This window comes from Talpa europaea, assembly GCF_964194135.1.
Source record: "Talpa europaea genome assembly, chromosome: 6".
In the NCBI taxonomy this organism is placed as follows: Eukaryota; Metazoa; Chordata; class Mammalia; order Eulipotyphla; family Talpidae; genus Talpa; species Talpa europaea.
The window spans coordinates 62162115-62172696 of NC_140072.1; the positions used below are offsets into that span (position 1 = coordinate 62162115).

At 46.0% G+C, this 10582-nt stretch overlaps 1 protein-coding gene across 1 annotated transcript; it reads left to right on the top strand.

Annotated features, from left to right (window-relative positions):
- Nucleotides 1-9237: 9237 nt before the first annotated feature.
- SERTAD2 (SERTA domain containing 2) lies at nt 9238-10182 on the top strand (the record flags this gene model as incomplete). Its single annotated transcript, XM_084235679.1, has 1 exon — nt 9238-10182. One exon carries the CDS (start codon nt 9238-9240, stop codon nt 10180-10182), a length of 945 nt encoding a protein of 314 aa, XP_084091805.1.
- Nucleotides 10183-10582: the final 400 nt, after the last annotated feature.

The following is a 10582-nucleotide window of genomic DNA, read 5'->3' on the forward strand; positions in this document are numbered from 1 at the left end:
ATATTGGGTACGTTTTCATGAAACTTAAGTTTAGAAACTGTATATTGTAGTCAGCCTTTTGCTTTAGGTGTGCAGTGCTTCTGGCCAGAATTCTTAGGTCAAACTAAAGAATCGTCAGCATTTTCATTGTCTTTGGAAGGTGACTTGTTTCTTGACTTCATGCAAACTAGGTTTAAAACCCTAAAATTCCCAGCTGGTGGAGGAACCAATAACACAGGATGTTAGAAACATTTTATACTACTGAACAGTTACATTCTAGAGAGCCTGTCTTCCCCCTCCCCCCAGATGTTTATTAACAAGACCATAGTCGGTTCCAAAGAAATATTTACTTGAAACATTTTCTCCCAGAATTAATCAACCATTAAAATAGTTTCTTTTCTTTTCCCAAGAGAGAATATATTTACCAGACCAACAGTGTCAGAAATTGTCTTCAGTTTAACAGAAGTATGTGAAAAGTGCTGAGAGAGAAAGTTGGGGTTCCTTTAAAGGTGGCCTTTAGAAGACACCCCCCCAACAGTGCAAATTGGTTTGTTGACGTTGTTGTTTCTACTTAGAGGTTGATTTTCCGGCCAAATTTCACTTCAGCTTCAGGCTCGGTCGTCTCCGTGGAAATGCAGTATCTGATCGTTCATAAACAGCGGGTGCGGGGCCTTGGGCCGCGGAGCCCGGGGCGCTGCGGGCGGGGGGCGGGGGAGCGCGGGGAGCGCCGGCCGCCAGCCCCGGTGTCGGGTTACCCCTTCAGAATAGCGCCCGCGCGCAGTTAACTGGCCTCGTCCAGTGACCGGCTCCATAATTACATTGCTGATATGCCAGGGAAGGCTTTGTCTTACCAATTAGCATGGGTGTTACTGGAGGGTCCTCATCCTCCATGAGCTTTGGTTTTCTAAAAAAGCTTCCCCAATTTGGGCAGCTTTAGGGGTTCTGTTACTAACCTCTGCCTTGCCTTCTGGGAGACCTTACCCTATCTGGAAATAAGCAGAGAGACTTTCTAACCCTGTTGGAATTTGCCCCCGTTTCTGCCATTCCCCTAGAGCAGAAGCTGGGGTTGGAGTCGGCACGCAGCCCTTGGACTTGCTGTGCCTGGACCTTCTCACCCTCCCGGCGGCCTCCCCTGAATTGCCACCCTGGAGTTTGGGGGGTGGCGACTGGGGCTACTCCTATTCGCTTTCTCTCTGACCCGCCAGCATCACCACCTTTTCTTGGTGGCCTTTTTGCTCTCCTGGCATGTTTTGTTACTCGGAAGGGAGGGAGGGTTCTAGAAGCACAGACATGATCAGACTCTCGGTCTTGTGTGTTTTTTAAGGTGTAACATTTTTAACAGTGTTAGCAAAGCGCATGAGCTCCCCACCCCCACTCCGAGGTAGGATTGGCTTTTCCTTCCTGCGGAGAGCTGCGGTGTGGCCGGGTGGGTAGCCCCTCGCGGCCTCCGCCCACGCTGCCGGTGGGGGATGGCGTTTGGTGGGAGTCCAGGCTCTCCCTTCAGACCCCTTCGAAAGCAGGCTCCAAAATGCGCCCTAGGGCAAGTGGGGGGGGGGGTAAGGAGACAGTGAGAATATCGTTTCAGAAGTTGTCCAAAATCATTTCTGGCTGACCTCTCTTGGTTTCAGAAGTCTGTCACACACACAATTAATGACACCAGAGGCACTCCTGCCATTGCCCCCAAAAGAAACTGAAAGAATGTGTGTGTTTCCACTTAAAGGGCTTTGGGGTTTAGTAGCCAGGATGTCAACATGGAGAAATAGTCTCTTTTAAGATTCATTACAAAGCTTCTCTTAACTTTTTTCTTCAAAAGGGGTAGCTCCATGAGGACAGATCATCGTTCAATATTGTTAGCATTGCTAGAAATGCCTTATTTTAGTGATTTTTAGTCATTGATGCTTCTGAATGCCTCCGCAGCCAGTGGTGGTCTCATTGGGCAGCATAACTGAAAAGATTAGAGATATGGCTTCTTAAAGCACCCTCTGAAATAGGCTTTTTTTCTTGAGAGCTATTAACTAGTGTTTTTGAAACATTTTTATTAAGGCATAGAACACATGCAGAAATGTGCCCAGATTCCAAATGTTACGGGCCAGTGACTTACCCCAAAGCAAATGCCAGTGTCCTCACTGCCCGGTGAAGATGACCAGTTCCCCAAAGCCATCTCACCCCCTCCAAGGAGTGTCCCCTCCCCTACTAGGGGCCCCTAGTGCTTCCTTGTTAACCTTTTAAACAAACACTTAAGCCTGCTACACTCCAGAAAAGGGAAAACGCTGTTGTTCGTTAGTCCAAAAGAAATTGGAACAGGCTCTTGAAAATGTACCCAAGAAACTAACCAGTTGGGCTTTGAGGTGCTTTGAAGTAATGACTACCAGAATTCCCGCTCCACCCGGCCATGCTGAGTGGGGAGTCCTTTCCACACCTGCCCTGGTGTCCTTTCCACGCCACAAAGTCCACCAGGGCCAGGACCACTGCTGTCTTTTTGATCATGTGCTCACTCCCACCTTCTAGTCATTTCCTCCCTTTAGATTTTGGGACCAAGCTAGCAGTCTGAACAGCGTACCTGTTGTAGCCTTAATTTTCTGGATACTGAATAGGATGAGGTGGAGGGTTTTCCTTCTGTCTGGAGTGATAAATCTTGCTTGGGATGAATCAGAGTAAAGCGTAATGCAGTCTTTTGCATGTTTTTTGAATCAGTATAGAGTCAGAAAGCCAGGAAGAGGGCTGTGGTGAGTCCGCAGGGAAAAGTAGTGGTTATGTTGTTATCAGTGGGGGTGACAGAAGTGGTCATTAGCAAAAGTAAATTTAATATTCTAAATTGAAAAATCATGACATTGGTGGAGGACGTAGGTGCTTTGGTGGTGGGAGAGCTACGAGGTGAGCACACCTGAGGACCACACCTGAGAGAAATTCTGTACTGTCAAAGTATTAGCAAGGATGTATACTTGGTACTTCATCAAATAAAATAAAACAACTTAGCAAAACTAGATTGAAAAACAATTTTTTAAAAATCAAGACATTAATTTTGACAGGTAAAAATTACGTTAAAGGAGAGTGATTTTTAAATGGTTAACAAAGCTTTTTTAAATAGTTGAAAAGCACTGGGTTAAGAGGATTTCTTGTCCTTTTATAATGTTTGCATTTTTGACTTAATGCCTTAAAAAATATAAAAGCTATGAAATGCTCCCCTTTTAACCCTTTGGTACTATCTCAGTTCTATTTTGGACTTTGAGCATAAAACCTCATTGCCCTTCACGCTAAGGTCACAGCAAGGAGAATCAGCCCCCATGGATAGAAGGCCTGTGGGGTCTGATAATATCAGTCTGGGAAGCTGGGCTTCATCATTAAAATTGACCTGAAGATATCTGCATGGCCTTTTTTTTAATTTTTTTTAATCACTTACCTTTTTTTTTTCCTTATTTGCTTAGACAAACAAGGAAGACCTGCGGACTCAATATTGAGTAAAGAGATTCTCGGTGTTAAAAAAAACTAAATGGCCAGATGGGGAAAATAGGAAATTGTGCTTCTTGAATTGAGGTTCCCAGGCCAGCACCACCTGGAAACTTGTTGAAAATGAGGGTTCTTAGGTGCTATGCCTCATTTTCTGCCTGAGAATCTTGGGGGAGGGGGGACTGGGCCCAGCATTCTGTGTCCACAAACCCTCCAGGTGAGGCTGATACTAGAGTGAAAGAAGCATTTACCAGAGAGCTCGCTGTGCACACCCTGCCACCCCTCTAACCCTGATGTCCTGGTGCATTTCCTCACCCTGGCCCCATCCGGTAAAAGGTCCAGTCTTCTCTCCCCTTTGCTGTACACTCCCTTCCAAGCACAGTTCACGCTAGGCCAAATATACACATATCTTTGTTTTGTAGTTCTTCTCTGACTGTCCCGCAGTGTCTTTTCTTGTTCTCACCATTTAACATGGGTTCATTGACTGTTGTTCCATGAGCTCGGCGAGTGAGGAACTGCCCGGTCCTAAGGATAGGGACATCAACAAAAGCCTGGGCCCTCATGGGCTTACTCCCGAGGGTTGGGAAACAGATTTTAGGAGACAATCCCACTTAAATAGAAACTTCAAGTCCTGTCTTCAGGGTCTCCCCATCACCATCCATCATAATCTCTCAGAATCCGCAACCCCCAAGTAGTCAGGTAATATCATTTCCTGCTTCTCTGTATTTCTTCTAGCGAATCTCCTGGGGGCTTTGGTTATTTGTTACTGTTCCCAAAGCAGATTGTAGCTCTTGAGATCAGGACCTTTCCTAGGGGAAGCTAAGCAGTTGGAAGACACATTTGGTACATAGAGTTGTGTTCAGTATCAAACTTCCTGGGAAACTCCGGCAGAGAAGTTTTCTTTTATGTTGCTACCAGTGAGATTTGATCTTCATTTTTAATACTCAGTTTGCTGCAGTTAATAGTTGCTAAAATTTATGTCAAGAAAATCAGAATGTTAGGAGTTTCTCAAGGATTTTTGGAGATGGGAGATGTTTATCACACACCTTATGTAAAAGCCAATGAATATTCAATAGAAAAGTGGCTGTGGTTAGTTTTAGGGTCCTGGGTGGGCAGAAAAGGGAAGGCCACCCATCTCACTCCTCCACATTGGGAGACCCTAATCCAGCCTTGATGCAAATTGGGGAAAAGACATGGGCTTTGGTCTTGGGTGCTCACAAGCCATGAGGGAGGAAAAAGTGAGATATGCAAGCCTTGGGGTGGCCCAGGAACCAGATTTGACCCAGCCTCTTCTTTCAGTGAACCCTGGGCCCACCGTGCTTGCTTGGGTCAGTGGTCCACAGCCATGACAGGGCCTTTTTGGACAGAACAACAGACATCTACTTTCCCCTCTTCCACCCCCCTGTTAGTTTGAGCTCCAGCTACTGCTTTGCTTTGAGCTGCAGTCTAGCAAGGCCTTTTAAAAGGTCACGTGCCTCTCCAATAGCTTGCTTGAAGAGCTATTGTTATTTTCATAGAGTGCCCGAGGAAAGAGGCTTCTTAGGAACTGGGCTGTCCCTGGCTTTGGCCAGCCTGAGCTCTTGGCCTGGAGAAATCATTCAACTCTTCTCGGGTTCTTAAGAGACTTGAGTTTGAATTGTGCCCCACTCTAGAAGGGCGAAGACATACCGCCGGAGAGTAGTGGGCGTTCACGGCCTCAGAGTTGGGGCCTCTTCTGAATGTGGTCAGTGGTAAGACTCTTAACGATGTGCTGAGCAAACTATGGGAAAACTTTTAACTCTTTTTAAATTCATTTTTTAATTTTTAAAATTTCTAAGTGATAATATGGAGATTTAATTACGTTGTATTTTATTCCTTTCTGTGAAAAGCCAGAATTAGGATTACAAATAGGACTGTGTGCATTTTGCAATCTTACCAGGTGTTTGATACCGGTCTTGCTTCATAAAACAAAATAGAGAAGTAAAAGCAGAGGCTGCTTTGAGACAAACTCTATCTGCACATTTGAAAACCATCCAAGACTCGCTTTGTCTGTTTCTGTTCTCTGGACTCAGCTTTGGCTTACAAGAGCCCTCCTTCCTCTTCCCCTGACAGCATTACTAACGTCTTATCAGACCTTTCCTAAATCGTTAGGATTATCACACAGCTGTGACCAACTAGAGCTTTCTAATTGGAACTGGGTGCTTCTCACATTGACTCTGAAAGTACCTCCACAATCTCCTTCAGCTGTGGGAATGCTGCTAAGTACTTCCAGTAATGCATGACCAGTTTGCTTTTTAAATATTTGAGTTCTATAGATTAAGTGATTCTTTCTAGAGAAATGGGAGTTATTGAGAAAGTCCTGTTGTTTATTCTGGCAACTAGTCTTTAATAAAAGATAGTTCTACATCAATGACTAAAAGAAAAGTCTACACTGTCTTGCCTGTCACTTCTCCAGAAAACCAATAACAGTCCAAAATGGTTTTGAGCTACCTAGCTTGTTTTTATTTGGGTATTTGGGTTATATTTTAGAACTGTGCTTCTCAGACTTTTTGTAATAAGGGATCATCTCGTTTGTTTTTCTTAATGGACTAGTACTTCAGTAAAACATGATGCAAATAATTACTAGAAAAATGAAATAAAAGTACAAAGAGGTAGAAAATAGAAGCCTCATTTTAAAAATTGCACACGAACAGTTACTCTATTAATTTTCTATAAACATTTTCTAAGTAATACAGTATCTCTGCTTACCTCCTCAGGACCTGGAACAGTTCACAGACAGCCCAACTACTGATCACACTTTGAGAAACACTGTATCAGAGTGTATGTATGTTTGTTTGTGTACACACGCCCGCACTTTCAAAGTGTTGTGCTTGATCACATTATAACATAGTATAGACTACATAGAAGCTTTGTATGAGAATTAAATGCACTCAGTAAGAAGCTCTTTGGCCAAAGTGGAATTTTGCTAGTATTTTTAAATGCTTAAATTGTAAGCAAATACTAATAGTTTAAGTGTTAATACGATTATCTGTTTCAAAAGATTGTCTGCTTCAAAACAACGGTGAGGTGGTCACCGTAATGCTTTTTTTTTTTTTTTTTAAGATTTTATTTATTTACGCATACAAGAACTGTGGTGTAGGCCAGAGGTGGGGAGGGGGGCTGAGAGGATTCACCAGAGACAGAGTGGGGAGTGTTCTGTCTGATTCCCACAGGTGGATCTACTGAAATACACTGCTGAGGGGAGGGGAGCAGCAGGCAAGACAGGAGAGGTCTGCTGCATCTTGTGGGTTAGCTTCCTGGCCTACATCTAACTCATGCCTGCAGTGGCTGGCCAAATCTTGATAGTGCTGAGACCTTAACCCCTGTGCCACCAGGGAGACCTCTCAGTTGTCATTTTTTTTTTAGATTTATTTATTTATGCATACAAGAACTGGGGTACAGGCCAGAGGTACGGGGGGGTGAGAGAATTCACCAGAGACAGAATGGGGAGCCTAACAGGCAGACTGACTGAAATACACTGCTGAGGGGAGCAGCAGGCAAGACAGGAGAGGTCTGCTGCACCATGTGGGTCAGCATCCCAGCAGGGGATCAAACTCGTGCTGCAGTTACTGTGGATAGCTTCATAGTGCAGACATTTCACCCCTTGCGCCACCAGGGAGGCCCATGTCACTGTAACACTTACAATGTTTAAGGTAGAAAGTGTTTTTGTTAAGTGAAAAACATGTGAAGTCTTTCCGTTAATTATGGGACTGGTCTTTGGCTCTAGTGATTGACAGCCGTGTCACAAAATGTTTACACAATGTTTACAAAATGAGGGAGAATTTAATACAAGTAACTGCACGTTCTTTATGAGCATTAACAAACTGTCAAAGTGATTCTGACCATCAGTTGCAACTGCCTTGGTCTTTCTCTCCTGGAGACTGAGACACATGAAGGTGGTTACCCCAAGCGGGACTTGTATGCCAGACTGGCCATCAGCAAGTATGTCTGCCTCAAGAGGCAAGTGACCTCCTTAATAAAGCATTGGAAGGAAGTTCTGTAAAGTTTTATTATGGTTAGCCTATTCCTTTAGGTTGAGACTCATAATTCAAAATGATAATGAAGTGTACAAGATATTGAGCCCCTTGAAAGCCAGGCTTTATTCATCCGTAGGACTCCCCAGTGCCTGGCAGACTACCAAGACTGCATAGATGTGGCGTGAGTTAACAAAGGATTGAATGAGGTGCCGTCAAAATCAGCTGAAGCAATTCAGTAAAAGGCATATCGCTTTTAAAAGAAAAATTGTGGGGGCTTCCCCAGTGGCGCAGCGGTTGAGCACTGGGTTGTGAAGCTGCCCGCAGCCTCTGCAGCGCCGGTTCGATCCCCGGCTGCTCCCCGGCCACCAGAGGAGGGTCCCACATGGCGCGCAGACCTCTCCTGCCGCCCGCTGCTCCCCTCAGCAGTGTACTTCGGTCCTTCTGCCTGCTCTGCTCCCCGCTCTGGCTCTGGTGAATTCTCTCACTTTCCCTCGCCTCTGACTGTACCCAATGCTTGTATAAATAAATAAATAAATCTTTAAAAAAAAAAAAAGAAAAGAAAAATTGTGTCACTACCAAGCACTTGCTTGTACAGGAAGATACCAGAAAGAGTGAGTGACACTGAGGAGAGAATTAACAAGTGGCCGTGAGTCCGAGCCGTACAGGAGGTGAGGGAGCAAGCACCCGGCGTAGGTGAATTAGAACCTTGTCTCCTGGTCTGTGCAACATTAGGACATTTTTCTTGATTAAATGATTAGAAAGTGAAGTCTGTGAGGCAAAGGTGAAGGACTTGGATTGTTGTGTTTGCATGGTAGCAGTTCTAAGAGGGAAGACCCCTCTCCAGAAGGCGTGGCCAGCAGAGGGTGTCTTTACTGGAGCCAGAGCAAGAGAGGAGACAGTTAAGCAGTTGATCATGGTGGGACAGGAGTTAAAATTCAACCCATTATCAGATGCTCAAGGTCTGAGATACAAGGTTGTTTTGAAATACAAACGTGTCTCCCAAATCACAGTAGGTATTTTGTTAAGAAGTGGCTCAAGTATCCAAACAGCAATGTGTAGAGTCAGAGCAAATTAGTCAGAGCAAATTACTTTAAAACTAATCCAGTTGCATTCAGATATAACTATGCAATGAAACTGAGGCATGGAAAAATCTGGGCTGGGAAAGCCACATTCTTCCACTGGATTCTAAAAAAGCGGCGGCAGCTCAATCACTATGGTCATTTAACGCAGGCCAAGTGCTTCGCCACATGTCACCAAACAAGCAGAAAGGTTTTTCTGCATAAAGAGGAAGGAAAAGGCGTTTTGAAAGCACACACAGTTCTACCAACTGTACATGTTCCTCCTTCTCTAACTTGGTTCTTTTACTCTTTCAAGACGTGTTCCAGCTGTAATCTATGACACCTCTATCTGTTTAGGTCATAGCATTGTAAGTGTTTTCTTGGGCTTTAAAAATAAATCTGTTTGGGGGAGGGAAACTGAACCTGCATGATAATGTTAGGCATGCGAACCAAGCACGCTAGCTGAGAAAGTCAAAATCACGGTTTCCATGGTAACGTTTAACTTGTCTGTGTCGTACACATTTCTCAAGAAATATATTCACCAGACTACCTACTCACAAAATCTGCTCCCCGGGCATACAAAGGTAGCCTTCCCAGTTCTCTCCTGTTCTAAAGGTCCCCCCCATTCATTCACCTGCTCTAACCCAGGGCAAGGGTCTGAAGTCCAAGGCCAGGCCTCTGAACCAGCATCTTTTTTATGGCAAACATGAATTTTCTTGTGATTGACTCCATTTCCTTCCTTTCTCCTTTGCAGATATATGTTGGGGAAAGGAGGAAAACGGAAGTTTGATGAGCATGAAGATGGGCTGGAAGGCAAAATTGTGTCTCCCTCTGACGGGCCATCCAAGGTGTCTTACACCTTACAGCGCCAGACTATCTTCAACATTTCCCTTATGAAACTCTACAACCACCGGCCCCTCACGGAACCCAGCTTGCAGAAGACCGTTCTAATCAACAACATGTTGAGGCGGATCCAGGAGGAGCTCAAACAGGAAGGCAGCCTGCGGCCCGCGTTCGCCCCCTCCTCGCAGCCGGCCGACGCGCTGAGCGACAGCTACCGCGAGGCGCCCCCGGCGCCCGGGCACCCCCACCCCGCGGGCGCCGCGCACCCCTGTGACCCCGGAAGCACTACGCCCCTGGAGGCCTGCCTCACCCCCGCCTCCCTGCTGGAGGCCGACGATGACACTTTTTGCACTTCCCAGGCCCTGCAGCCCGTGTGTCCCACCAAACTCTCGCCCCCAGCCCTCCCGCCGGAGAAGGACAGCTTCTCCTCCGCCCTGGACGAGATCGAGGAGCTCTGCCCCACATCTACCTCCGCCCAGGCCGCCGCGGCCGCCGAGCGCGCCAAAGGGGACGCCGCCCAGCCCGGCCTCCAGAAACACGAGGGGCTCCCGGAGGCCCGAGCCGACGACCCCAGGCTCATGGAGTCGCTTCCCGGGAATTTTGAGATCACGACGTCCACGGGGTTTCTGACAGACTTGACCTTGGACGACATCCTGTTCGCGGACATCGACACGTCCATGTATGATTTTGACCCCTGCACGTCCGCGTCAGGCACGGCCTCAAAAATGGCCCCCGTGTCGGCCGACGACCTCCTCAAGACTCTCGCCCCTTACAGCAGCCAGCCCGTCGCCCCCAGTCAGCCTTTCAAAATGGACCTCACGGAGCTGGACCACATCATGGAGGTGCTGGTGGGGTCTTAAGGCCTGGTGGCCGCCCACCCAGCCCCTGTGCTTGTCCCTGCGCCCTGACAGCTCTCCGCACTGTGCATGCACCCTTGCTTGCCTTTTTCAGAAAAGAAAAGAACATTTTACAAAAGGATCACACTAGTTTTTGCTTTGAGCAGAGTTGGAGTGCCTTCATCCAAGTATGACCACTTTTAATACGCTTTTTTGAGTGGTTCCTCAGAGACCTACTACCTTGGAATAGGAAAGAAGACATTTGAAGACAATATTGCTATGTTGAATGACAAAAACAAACAGTTCAAGTGAAGCACAAGGAATAAGTTGGAAAAGCTGTAAATTGCATGTGCATATTTGTCTATTTTTTCTATAAGTTTTATTGCAAGAGGTAAAAAGAATATATATATATATATATATTATT